Here is a 13996-nt window from a genome sequence, read left to right on the forward strand (position 1 = left end):
ACCCTCCCGGTCGGAGCTGAGGGAAGGAGACAGGACAGCGTTCGTTGCAGAGTGCGTGAGCGTGGGGAGAGTAGCTGAACATTTCAGAGGAAAAGGCTTTCTCTGGCTGCGAAATGTAAACCCAAACTTTTGCCTTCTGTAACATTCCCTTAGTATTGCTTATGAGTGTAGAAGTTAAATACTAGTTTTCTGGCACTATCTCAGAAGCTCTCAGTGCCTTATGATTCAGCTATTGGCATTTTTTATAGGCCGAAAAGAATGGGATGGGAACACAATCACCAGTGTCCCTTTACCGCCCATGCAGCTACGGTGGTTCACACAGCCACGTGTCCCCTGAAAGCTCTGTTCCTGATTTTTTCAGCCCCTTTTGGCATCCTTCTCTGAGCTCCTAGTTTCCCTGTGCCACAGCTCTGCAGACAGCGCGCGTTGCCTTTTCTCCACTTGTGCCTAGGCTCGTGCTCCTTGGCTTGACTGACACCCGCTTTCATTAGACACTCTTTCCTGAAAGTGCTGCAACCTGATCACACATAGCACAGTAATTGATCACGGTAACTCTATTTGAGCCTAATTCTCTAGTAATTCTTTGTAAGCCTTCAGTGCCAATCAGAAATATCCTTCCAACATCCTCCAGACACCATCTTCTCTCTCAGTTTGAGAGATTCCAGTTTCTACAACCTGGCAGTATGTAATCAGCAAAGGAAATCCCTCACCCACTCGCCTTTAGTGCCAGCTCCTCCATTTCAGACCCAGCTGGCTCCAACTGCAGCAAAACTTGCCAAGGCCAAACACAGAGCATGGACCGAAGTGGCTGATTAGGGCAGGAGCTCTGAACTCCTCTGGACTTAGGCTTGCTAACAATAACAGTGCTCGGCATCATTTTCTTTATATGATAGTCATTTAAGATGAGAAGAGAAATAACATCTCATTACTGTTGAGAGAACACACGGTCCTAATCTTATCATTGTGCAGTGCACGTGCCCAGCGCATGACTGGCAGAGAGAGCAAGGTCTGTGCTTGGGCATTTGCCTTTCAAAGGCTTTAACTCAGGGAAAGGCTAAAGCAAATACTTAGATCTCCCTCCTTTACAATTAGGGCTATTCATATGCTTAATTTTAGCTGATTTGTTGGATCAAGCTTTGTTCCTTCTGAGATTTCTTTTGCATCATACCAGATTTTCATTGTGTTTCCTTCTGTTGCGGTGAGAGCATCACAGATAATTTTCCCTGATGCCTGCCTGTATAGCTCCCTGCCTCTGGGGAGCTATTGTATGCAAGGGACTGATTCTCCTGCCGCTTACTCTGATCTTAAGTGAGAGAGGTGATGGACAGGGAGAGGGGGACTTTTTTTTCTGTTCTAAGGAAGCAATCAGACTCAGGCACTGATAACTCCAAGGCAAGTCCTGTATTCAGTCTGCTACCCAGTGTGATGTGGTATCTGGTTATGTCACATCAGACATCGGATTAGCCTTCCAAATCACCTGCTTTTCTAATCAAATGGCATTCTGAGGAGTGCATTTTACAGCTTCTCATTAAGCTGCAGCTCTGGCCCTAGCTCTGGCTGTGGCAGGCCTTTCCTTGTGTGCACGTGTGCTCACGCACATGTGCATGCACACACACACACTCACACCCCCATTCTGCTTGTTTGCAATCATATGGGATCCCATTTAATCTCCTCCTTTCACTTGTCTTCCGCATGTGCTTATCAGCTGAACTAACGTCTGTTTGCTTTCCCAGATGGGTGTTACAATTACTCCAACTTTAAAAAGTAACACTTGCTTAATTAAAAAGAGTTTCCAAACTGTCACTGGAGTGCCAGATGCAATAACTGGAGTCATCCTGCCCCTCATTTCTTTTTTTCTCTCCTCTCTAAAACGCCCAACACCAACCAAGAAGAAAACTAGCAATAATAAGCCTAAGAAAGAAAAAAAAAATAAGCCAAAGAGAAAAGCAGCTTTGACAGGTATGTCAGCCCCACAGAATGAGCTGCGGTATATCAACTCATCTTAAAAAAACCTAAATCTAGAAGTCCTCCCTGCTTCACTTGCCATCATATTCATAAGTGTCAAGTGTCATATTTATTGCTCTGTTATATTTGAAGTTGTATTTTTAATGTTGAGAAAACGATCATAAAACCTATTGCAATACTTAAACATTGCTATGGAAGTGAAAAATTGATTTTTCCATAAAAGTAGATTCTCTAGTGGAATTATGGCCCTAGTGAAAACATACTCCATTTCAGCATGCTTTAAGGTGTGCTTCTTGGATAGCGTGCTAATATTATACCTAGATGTATTGTCTGCAGGCACTGGACACAATCCTCTGGGTGTGCAGAAATTAGATAAGGAATAATTCTTTTGTATAATAGTATCCCTTGTGTAGTCTTCTGTGCGATACAATAAAATTAATTCAGCTTCTCTCCATAGAGCTTATCTTCTGTCCCAGCATTAGAGTGTGCTTCTCCCACATTTTACCTGGTATCTGGTACCTGGTATCTGGGCAACAAATATTTTCTTACTTCATTGTGTTAGAAAGTCCCACATTGGTAATTTACAGAGCAACGTTGATTCCAGAGTCAGCCCATAACTCCATGTATATTTTTGCAACATGCAGCTCCTGGGTTAAAGTGAACAGGAAAAAATAAATATGCCCCAAAGCAAGCTAATCTGCACATAGTGTGATGTGAGGGTGGTTATACTGCCTGTGTTAGGGTACATCTCGGAGCACTGCTCGGAAGCTGGAACCCCCATCCTTATGAGAGCTTCTGTACATAACCTAGGTTATTTACAATGTTGCTGACATGTAATTCAGATACCCTATTACTCATGAGACTGTACATTCTTTCTGTTTGTATCTTTCTAAATAGAAATTACCATTTAACCTTTTCTTTGTGGGATTCATGAATGCAGTTAAGGCCTAAACGAAAAAAGAAGAATCTCTGCCGCTTACTTCAACCTGAAAAACTCACTGTCCAGTGCTGGAAATTTGATTCACCTTTCCCCTATTTGCAGAAAATATCTTTACACCTTTGCTGGCATGGTTTGTACTAGAGAAGCATTTAGCAATATGGTCTGTCTCTAGTGATCCAGCATTCTTCAAAACTGTTTAAAACACATCAGTCTTACGGTTTTCTACACTTATTCTACTACAGATACTTTCTGCTCTCAGCCAGAGTTTGCTATAGACTTTGATATAATCACACTTAGACCTGAAGTTATGTACTGTTTGGGTTTTCCATCAGAGATGTTACCATGGATTACTATTTATGGTGAATCACTGTCTTCTAATGCTTCTCGCAGGCAGAACGTGTGAGATTGGGCTATTCCCATATATATTTCCTACTAAGACATTTCAGTTTCTGTTTCGTTACATGTATTCACAGGCATAATCGCAAAGCTGAGGGACTATACAGCAGTACACTGAACAGTGTAGCAGTTCCTCTTCTACTTTACTGTTCTCTTTTTATACGTATAGCTGCAGAACATTTTTGCCATGGGCTTTCATATCTTTCACCGAGTCTCGGGTTGACTATTGGTATCTCACACTCTACTCTTACGCTCCTTTGTCACTAGAATCTACTTTATCACCTCCTTTTCCATTCTTTGCAAATGCTCCACTTATTTCTGATGCTCAGCTGGGGTCGACTTTATCCCTTGGTGCTGCCAGAGGCTCCCAAGTGACCCCAGGCTGTCCGTGAACCTGTGCAGAGCCATCATCACCTCATGTGAATTCTGTGCTGATAAACCAATATCAGCAGGATACTCACATCTTATGCTTTTGGGGGCTTAAAACACAGAATCTGATTTTTGATTTTTGAGCTTCTTAGGCCCAGGTGGCACCAGCAGCCCTTGCCTTGAGCAGCCTCACCTGGGACCCTCACTCACACACCCTCCAGCTGTGGGCCCAGGAGCCCCATTCAAGCTCCAGCCTGAGCCTTCAATAGCGGTTTGGGCTGTGTTGTAGCTGCGCCTTCTACTGGGTCTGTAGCTGAATGATTTGCCTTTCCTGGTTTGACCTCGGAGCCCTTGTTGCTTTGCGCTTTGCCTGATGATTACTGGCTCATTGATGGGATCTGCTGCCACCACCACCCTGCTCTGCTTGCCTGGCTCCGATGCTGTGGGACCACACCATGGGGGTGAGCTCGCTGCCCTCCCCCCTGACTGCAAAGGGTGAGAGGAAGCTTCAGAAATTTGCACTTACTCCAAAAAGCAATATCTTGCTTCTCAGATGCGTGCAATGGTGAGGAAATACAGCGCAATATTTAGAGTTTTGTGGAGGAGAGAACCTTGAGATCTGTTTAACAGAAATAGGCAAAAAGACTAGGGAACGGGGAACCTGGGAAACAAGGGAATACGTCTGTTTTCTTCACACAGAGCACTTCATTTTGGTAATTTCTAAATGTGCTGTTACAGCCTTGACTCTCCTGATGTTTTATAACTGTAGTTATCCTGAGTTTTGAGATGAAAGGTCATTTTGAACAGAAAGTGTTCTTTTTTTTAAGGCAAAAAAACTTATCAAAGTGGTTGTGACCAGCACTGCCATTTAATCAATTGTGTTTCACTTTGCTTTTCAATTGGCTTTGACTGAGCCCAAGCTATTCTGCTTTCAATCTTTGTGAGCACTACGCGCCTGTGGCATATTCTTTCATTGCAATGGATTTCAGTGGAGGTGTACCTTGATCATGCAGGGCTTCCCATCAATCTAACAGTTCTCCTGGTAGAAGCTAAAGGTGAGCTGAGTGCTGCAGCGGGCCATATATAAGTGGCGTAGCTGACAATAAACAATGACAGTCTCTCTTCTCAGCACCACAAAACAGCAAATATTGTCAATCTTTGTTCCATTATATCTGAAAGGTTCTTTGATTCATATATGTTCCAGCCACTTAGTGCAAAACACCTGGCCTGGTACAGCTTAGGTGTGTGTCACAGCCTTTCCCTTAAGGAGCATTTTGGCAGCCCAGCTCTCACAGAATCTAGCGAGTGGGTGACCGTGGCCTCGTGGCTGTGGGTAGGCAGCAGAGAGATATGCTACAAAAGGTTTGGTGTGCCAGGAAAGAACGGTGTAGCTCTAAGTATATCACAGAAGGTAGGACGTTATTGGTGAGTTTTAAAGGTGAGAGAAAGCTGAAGTGTGTTTGACTTCCCTAGTAAATCTGCACTTGTGTGCCGGGTGGCCAGTTTTCAAAGTCCTCTCCTAATATTTGTGGTATTTCCTTCCAAACAAACACAATTTTATATTACTTGGATAGTCTTCTCTAGCCCACCTACTTGCATGGTATCCATTACGGCTGTATTGGAGCTCCTTAGTCTTTCATCTGTTTTTTGTCATTATGCCCCCAAGACTTGTTTTCTTGATTTTACAGCTGGAGAACTGGAATAGACAGTCAATGGGAAATAGGCCAGCCATTCTGCACAGGTTATGTTTTGCACTGGTTTTCAGTGAGACTCTTTAAAATATAATTAAAAGCTTTATTGTTCCTTGATTAATATGCTGCTCTGTTTATAGTATAATGCTACATTATCCATATTGTTTCTCAGCCATTTTACAAATATTTCTATGCTGTGTTTATTTTGGCAACTGCTGCCAGATGTTGACTATATGAACTCTTTACAGCTTTTTAAAAGCTGCATTGCCATTCTGTCTAGAAGATGCATCCGTGCCAGGGTCCCATGATGTGAGGAACTGCATCGTCACCTGGGAGACCTGGCCTGCCCTGCAGGCATGCCAGGCTGAAGTGATGGGGAGCAGAAAGATAGTCAGAGCAGAGGGTTTAGGTTTGCCCTGCCATCTCCCAGCACCAGGATTGGCAATGCAGCCAAGGTCTCCTGATCCCTGGTGGCTACTTCACTGTGCTGCTGATCACTGAAGGTTCTTACTGAGGGGAGAGCAATACAGGAGGGAAGGTGATAAAAGGAGCACAATGACCAGCTGTACCCAATTCAGAGTCTGATAGCTGATGAGGGTTGAAACAAACCTGGGAAGGTGAACCAGGGATTTAAGCATGTGTCTCAGTCCTGTGGAGCTCCAGGTGGAAAGGAGCCTTTGTGGAAATCAGCGTGGGACGTGACCTAGCCCACCATGCCCACCTTTGCACAGCATTCATAGAGTTAAATGCTTTAGAAATCCAAAGGAGCAGCAGGACAGCACAGTGTTTTCAGTGTTGTGTGAACACATATACATTAGTTTGAATTCCACAAAATAAACTCCCATGGAAATAGATGGTTTAGGCCAAGTTTTTAAGTGATGTACATTGGCAGGGCTCACACAACCAGATACAAATCTGGTCCAGACCTTGTAGTTTAAGGTATATATTAGACGTATGACTACATGCTTCTGAAGCTTTTGGGGGAAACAACCGGTTTATGTTGTATTCTGTGGCTTACATAATCTTGTTTGGTGCTCTGTGTGCCAGCTTCACGTCAGAAGTTTGAGCCTTGTTTGTACTGTGTGAAGGATAGTTTCCCTCTGGAAAAGGGAAGGGAAAAACAAACAAGCAGTGACTTAACTTCTTCTATAGTTTGTTTTAGTTTTCTGTGGGTTTTTTCTGTAGACCTTTTGCTCTGAGCTTCAAGACAAAGAATCTATCATAACTGCTTTCTGTTCAGGTCTGGACATAGGAAAACCATCTGGGAAGTCTGAAATATGGGGCTACTGCAAGTATTGATACCCTTCACAGACTCTGACACCTTTTAAATGACCTGTCTAGACCAGATAGGAAATTTGAGGCTGCTGGGCAAAATGAATGGAACAAAACCAACAGTGTCCCTTCCAGGCATCCGCACTTCCATGGAGTGGCTATCACTCTTGGGGTTTCAAGGCATAAACTGGCCATGATGAACTCTTAGCATGTACTGCCAATCCCGTGGCCCTCTGACACTAAATCAAGCACTTCATTCCTTGCAGTGTTTCTCCCTTCCTGCTGCTTCTGGTAACTGTCAGAACTTAGAATAAATGAAGAAGTCATCTGCTGCAGTGTGTTCATTTGGGATAGGCTTTTCCACTGAATGTAACATTAGAAAATATAATATGATTGTTGCCAATTAACAGACTAGCCATGCCTCTGGTAGTTACAGGGATTAGGAGTCTTTATTCTGCATCATTTGAGACCTTTATATTGCTGACAGGCTGCAATATAGAGGACCAGGTAGCCCATTTGTGTGCTGCGAAGCACTTTCAAGTTAAAAGACCATTGTGCTGTTGAAATCAGGTATGTAAAATAACTCATCTAAGGTTTTGCAGGCCATAATTCAATGAGCAAATACCATAACCTTCATTTTATTAGAGCAAGATACTGATTAACAGACATTCTGCAACGTGCCCAAAGGGACTGGAAACCACGTCAACATCAAATTTAGATTCCACAGCCAAATGTGCAGCCCACGGTAGCTCACGGTTAAGGATGTGCCCCTGTAGGCAACTGCAAATGTTGAAATCCACTGCGATGCCCGATGCTTGGAAGTCTTCCTCCAGTGGGCTGCGTAAAGGCAGATCTCTTCCCTCTCACATTCCCCAAATCAGAGGGGCTCAAATCTGTGCTTTTTCTCTTCTTTTTTCAGTCTTTCACTTCACCAGTGCATAAACCTTGCTCTTTGAATGTCTGCATGAAGGCCTAGCCCCAACCATTTAACTGTGTGTGGAAGTGAGGATGGGAGGCAGAGCAAGGGAGCTGCGTGGTTCACCAGGAATGACTGCGATCAGATTTTATCCTGTCCTTGGCAAAGTGAGGCTTTTGGCACATGCGGCTCTGAAGCTCTGTCCCGCCAGGTGCTCTTTCCTTTAGGCCCATGCCTGTCCCCTTTGAGTTTTATATTGCTAACTTGTCCTGGTTTTTGTCTAAGTCAAGCTAATGTTAATAAACACCAGTTTGTTCCTTTCCTGCAGTGGTTTAAAAACCAGAAACCACAGCACAAAACTAACCTAAAATAATCTTATCTTTGGCTTGATGTGTTGTAAGCAATGTTATGTTATGTAAGGGTCCTTTAAAGAACAGACTAAACAAATCACCATTTCCTTTATATACACCCTTCAATTATATTACATGTAGTGCATATTTTTTCTACCAGTCACTGTTTTTGTTGAGTTTTTTTAAAGATTTCCTCTAAACATGTTTAAACAGGTTGTGGTCTAAGTTTTGGCATTGACATGAGCCCCACATATGCCATTGCATGTACTTATACGGCTTTTGGAGCTGGGCTAGGGGCTGAGCTCTGCCCTGGTCAGACACCCAAGGCAATGCCTTCCCTTGGGCTGCAAGGGGGAAAACTCTTCACCTGCATTTGTTGGGAGGAAAGTGGATGTCCCAAAATACTAGAGGAATTATCTTCAGATAATTCATGATAGCTGAGTCATGGGACGCACTATGCCTTCTTCCCATTCCCTCTGGCCATGCTAAATTAGCCCATGGCATGGGGTCTTACTTGTTGAAGGTATTTTCTCCAGAGCAGAATCGTTTGTGTACAGGCCTGTGTAAAGTAATGACTTTGGAAGGAGGTGGGGAGAGGAAGATGTCATGATTTGTAATACTGGGATGGCAAGGATTTGTGCGTTTCTCCTTCTTTGACTTGCTAGCTATTTTTCTCTTAGAGCTCATGAGATTTGAATAGAGAAAAAGGATGCACAGCCATTTTTTCAGTTTGCATGTGCTGCACATTTTCTTCAAAATTAAGTGCATTCATTTGCAATATTTCTGCTCCTTAATTAGGTTTACCGATTACTAATGTGAAGAAATGTGTTCTTTGGTTTTGAGGATAGTTTATGAAAACAGTCTGTGCAATATATCTTTTAGCATGGAGGCTGGTTCATAGCATTTCTTTTGGGACTCAGCTTCCCTAAAGTAACAGGGCTAAAACACTAATATATCTTGTTTTTTCCAGATATTGGATAACTTCTGGCATCTGAAGGAAGGTTCTTATTTTTTTATTATGATAATAGTTGACGTCAGAGAGATATGGAGATAATGGAACAGTGTTGTATATGCCTGTCTTTTTTTGTTGTTGTTGTTGCTGTTCTTTTTTCTCTCAGACCAACTCTGTGAAGCCAGTTCCAAAAGATACACCCATTTTAACTCTCATAAAAAGCTCATTCTAGAGACTCAGTTTAAGAAGTAATGGTTTTTATCAGATATGAATAAACATTACTGTTTTGGGAAGGTACTGTGTCAACAAAGCTAGACTTTTCTCTTAAGGCTAATATTGTACAGAAGGTCTTGTAACAACAGAGGTACTAGTTGGTATTTGGGAAAAGGTTTTAATTCATGCTTTCAAAGTCTTTTGAAGCTACTTGTACTTGTTACTACTTTGAGACTAAATCAGTTTGTTTTAAGCATCCATGGATATGTTATGAGTCCTTTTGCTTCCTTCTAAAGTACGTTTTCCCTCTTGCTTGGCTTATAGTGCAGGTTTTTTTCTGGGGATTGTGTCAACTCAGGAATGTAAGTGACTCTGTGATGGATGCTGTGGCCAAGGCTTGAACATGCAAGTAATCAGGACCTGTTTCCTTATCACTGACTCTGGCAGCAAATGAGGCTGCTTTTTCCTTGGCTCGGCAAGCTCTCATTGGCAGTCACAGTTGCTGAGAGCAAGCAGAGATTGCTGATGTGTTCCAGGCTCAGTCTGCAGTCTACGTTTCTAGCCAGAGACTAGACAGGCAACTCTGCTGATTCAGAAGAAACACATTTAACGTCAGAAAGCCTGAAGGGAAGAAGACTGAACTCAAAGCACAAATCCAAGAGTACTAGCCAACACCCTTGGTCTTGCTCTTTCGAATTCCTCAGTGCAGAACCTCCAGGGCACCCCTTTAGGATGGGATGGTTAGTACCAGCCTTGTTAGAAGCTGCAATATTTCTCATTACCATTAGGATGTAATGTTATCACAAATAACAGCATAAATGAAACGCCACAGTGAGATGCCTGTATACTCCAAGCCGGAGCATCCAAAATGTGGTGCCTGGCCCTCAGATTCCTTACCAACAGGCCAGGGAGAGCTGGCTGCAGCCTGGGTGCTGGATTTGCCCTCTCAGAAGTACGAGTGAAATGAGTAACATCTCTGATGTCTGATACCCTGCAGTTGCCAGGAGGCTTGTGGTTTCCACTGTGGAGGAGGAGGTCTAGGAACCTGAGAATGAGAAGGATGCTGGGTCTCTAGCCAGTTTCTCTGTGAAATTGGTGCTACGCTTTTGGAATAAACTATTCTAGTACATTTAAAAAGCAAAAAAACAACAAAAAAAACCATCTCAACTTTGTTACAAGGTTTGGTCAAGAAACTTCTTAACAGTGGGGGCTCAGAGCAAGCTGCTGAGTAGCCAGCCAGGCTGTTCTTTTAGTGCCAGAACCATTTTCTGTTCTATCAGTGAAGAAATATTTAAAGAGTTGCTCTTTCATTGTTTTTAAGATGCCTTTTCTATTAAGATGCCTCTTCTATTAATTAGGGACAGGGAATGTTTCTGATCACATCCTTGTGCCAATTGAAATGAAACTACCAGCAAACCAAAGACACTTTCAATTGGGTTGGAAATCCTTGTATGTAGTGCTGGAGGAAACAGCGTAGAAGCCCCAGCAGCGATGTGGCTGTGGTGTCAGTCACTGAGGCTGTTCCTTGGGTTTAGATGGGAAGGAGAGCAGGAGATATTGTTTGATCTCGCCAAACACGAGCTGCCAGAACATCAGGCTTCTACCTGGAGGTAGACATCTGTGCTCCGCTCGAGGGGGGGATATCTGCAGGGGCAATTTACTCCTCACTCTGTGGAAGAAATTACCCTGAGGAGGTGTCTCCTGCCCTTGGCTACAGAGTGACGTAGAGCAGGGCTTACACTGCTGTCTGCTGCTTTGCTAGCCGATGATAGGTGAGAGGAATGCCATCCTCCAACTGAGAACCAGAGATCCTATTGACTTTATTTGCTGATTGCCAGGAGAGGAGTGAAATTCATCCTGCAGACTCACTTGGCTATGTTCCTAACAAAGCCAGATAAACAAATACTGCTATTATTTTTACAAGATGTGCCCAAAGGAGAGAGGAAAAGCTCTACTGTATAGGAATGATTTTGAGGCCAACACATATTACTACTGGAAGGGGATTATTCCAGTTGACCAGAGGCAAAACCATGTCCTGTTCTCCCAGTGCTTAAATTCTAAGTGCCGGAAAGGGGTTTGACAGAAACAGGTTATACCTCCATTGTCACCATGATGATTTTCCTTGTTTAGCTCTTCGTACTAAAGAAATTCCATTATCGCCTAAGAAACCATTTGGTCTTTACTAGCTTAGTTCTATTAGCTGAAATCATATATTATGATGCATCTTAATCCGAGTCCCGTTTCTAAGGCATTAAGTTGCTTCCTATAATTTAATTCTTTAAATACTGTCAAATATCCAGCAGACATTATCAGGCAAAAGGGACTCAAAATCAGGGCCGTTACGACAAGGTTGCTTGATATGAATTTTAAACTGGTAGAAAAGAACGATTGCAGTGATGTTCCATATTGAGTCAGGTTTTCTTCACGGTGGGTTTTCAGTCTGCAAACCATGTCAGGGAGAACCAAATGTGTGACTGTGACCCTGGTTCCCAGTGTGATGTGCTGGAGTCAGCATCTCAGCCCCAGGGCTGTTTCTAGGTCCCACATTTGAGAATATGACCTTGAAAATAGGCAACAAATACAGAATGATGCAGTGTTGTCTGCCTGAGCCTGCGGGCACCCAGGAGCAATAACAGCAGTGTGAGCCCTACCATTTGTCTTAGAGGGTGCCTGTTGTACAGAAGCACAAACACCTGAAGATGATTCCCCTTCTCTCTGACAGAAACAGTTCTATCATTGCTAAGGAGTTTTTACATTGTAGTGTCTGTATGTAAAGAAAGAGGAGTAAGCTGTGCTGGTATATAACCCTTTGATACCACTGTGATCATGTGAGGGCCTCTGTCCAGTCTGTCTGTTTTAATATTAATTGACACCCCTAACCAGAAGAGTTTTATCAGGACAAAGGTGGATATAGAGCAGATTTGAGAAATAGCATCTCTCTTTTGCAGTATGTTGTATGAATGGTGAAAAAAAGCCTCTCAGTTTTGTCACAATCGGTGCCTTTTCTAATAATTTAAAAGCTTGAATTACTTACATGTGGAGCTAAAATAGCTCTAAGTGCATTTTTATTGCCTGGCTCTGGAGCTGCCATTTACAGGTTAACAGCCCTAATGCTTTTAAATAATAGGAGAAGGAGTATACATAGTACAGTGTTCGAAAATGATATATGTCCTGTTATTTGGACACAAGTAGAGCACAAAAAGCCCTGTTCTGTTTTCTACAGAATATTTCCTTTTGCAGGCTCTGGTTTGTTTTAAATATCCTCCAGTGGACTAGTAAACATTGAGAGGCTTTAAATGTGTAAAAATGCCATTATATAAATCTTATGGTTAGGAAAATGAAACTACTCATGTATAACCATCTACTGCAAATATAAGTATACCAATTTTGTGGTCTATTTTAACATCCAGAATTAGTTTTACACTTTTTGTGATAAGAATATTGTTCTTGCTTTTCTTTCCCCTCCTGCCCAATTTTTTGATGTATTTAAGAAACTGAAGTCAGGGAAATAGTGCACTGGAGGAGCAGAAATCTCCAGGGTATTCTGATGTGGGAAAACAGAAGAGGTGCTAAAAGTACCAGTGTATTACTTTGTTGCAGTTTTTTAATTATTCAAAAAAAGGAAAGATTGAAATTAATAGACTACTTCACTTTCTTCATATTCATAAATGCCAGAGTACTTCAGTGGAGATAAGGGTGATAATCTCTCTTCTATAGATAAGGAGAGTGAGGCACAGAGGCAAAGTAGCTTGTTTCAGTTCACACAAACTTAATTGTACAGGCAGGAGAGATCCCGGATCTCTCCATCTCCATCCTTCATTACTGGGCTTCATCCTGCCTTTCTTGCAGACTTGTGGTTGCCCCCTGACAGCACAGGGGCTGTAGAGAAGAGGTTTTTACCGTTCCGACTCCAGCACGCAGTGGCTGATGCGGATTATGCTCATAAAAACATATAGCCTGAACTTTAAGCAAGTCCTAGCTATTTCTTAGTATATTTAAAGAGATTCACTGGTCTTTCCTACATGTACCTCCTTTAAACTTCATATTCCTCTTTTCAGATAGAGAGCTTGTTTCATACTTCTGGCTGGTTGGAGAATGCATTGCTTTTAGGCTTTAACTGTCTCCCATAAAGTTAGTGAATAATCAAAACCCTGGAAGTCAAAATCAAAAACTTGCTATATCAAATGTTCTGTGGTGCCTCAGGAGTGGTGTCTTGTGTACTCGCCTTCTGTCAAGTGGTACCTGGTCCAGATTCTCATTCCTGTGATGCACCAAACTCTCTCGCGCTAAATGACCTATGCTTTGGGGTCAACAATGGCTGTGGTAGTTCTTTTTCAAAAAAAAAAAAAAAAGAAAAATAAAGTCCATGTCTTCCACTAAAAATAATCATTTTGCATAAAATGCTGAATTTAGTCAAAGACTGTTCTTCTTTTTTTAAAAAAAAAATATGCTTTTTATAGAAAAGAAATGGCATCCTGACTCTATAGTGCTGGGCTTTCAAGAAATCTTGTCTAATTGCCTCTTCATCCAAGTTTGCTGTGTTTAATTCCTGAAAATATTTTTATAGGTCCCTGAATCAGTATTGTGACTTGGGGGTTTTGCACCTTTCTTGATATGAAAAAGTGTCTTAAACTGTGAAATTAGCACTGCACATATACTGACCAAAACTGAGCCTAGCACTACGCTATTCTATGTGAGAAAGGGGGATTATATCAGAAGCAAGCTTTTTCTTGTATCTCCCATTGCAAAAAGTCATCTGTACTGAGCTGATGTACTAATCTTTCTTCTCTGTAGTGTAATTCCCAAAGTATTCTAGCCTTTCCTATTTCCTCCAGCAAAACCTTAATCATGATGTATTTTTCTTTTCTGTTAGCCATTAGATGCATAATTGTTCTTCCTTAAGTCATATTAAATTATCCAGCTGATTACCTG

At 42.2% G+C, this 13996-nt stretch overlaps 1 protein-coding gene across 3 annotated transcripts in view; it reads left to right on the top strand.

The window, feature by feature from the left end:
* The window catches only part of LOC115347346 (glypican-5-like), a 403275-nt gene that overhangs the window by 317861 nt on the left and 71418 nt on the right, over nt 1-13996 (top strand). Inside the window, exon 9 of one of the 3 annotated variants that reach the window (XM_030028629.2) lies at nt 7553-7590. The exons of the other annotated variants lie outside the window; for them this stretch is intronic. Within the exon in view, the coding sequence (XP_029884489.1) occupies nt 7553-7575 (23 nt within the window). The 3' untranslated portion in view covers nt 7576-7590. Of the gene's footprint in view, nt 1-7552; nt 7591-13996 lie in introns of those variants that run through there. 3 annotated transcript variants of the gene reach the window in all.

The sequence above is a fragment of the Aquila chrysaetos genome, chromosome 10 (genome assembly GCF_900496995.4).
Source record: "Aquila chrysaetos chrysaetos chromosome 10, bAquChr1.4, whole genome shotgun sequence".
NCBI lineage: Eukaryota > Metazoa > Chordata > Aves > Accipitriformes > Accipitridae > Aquila > Aquila chrysaetos.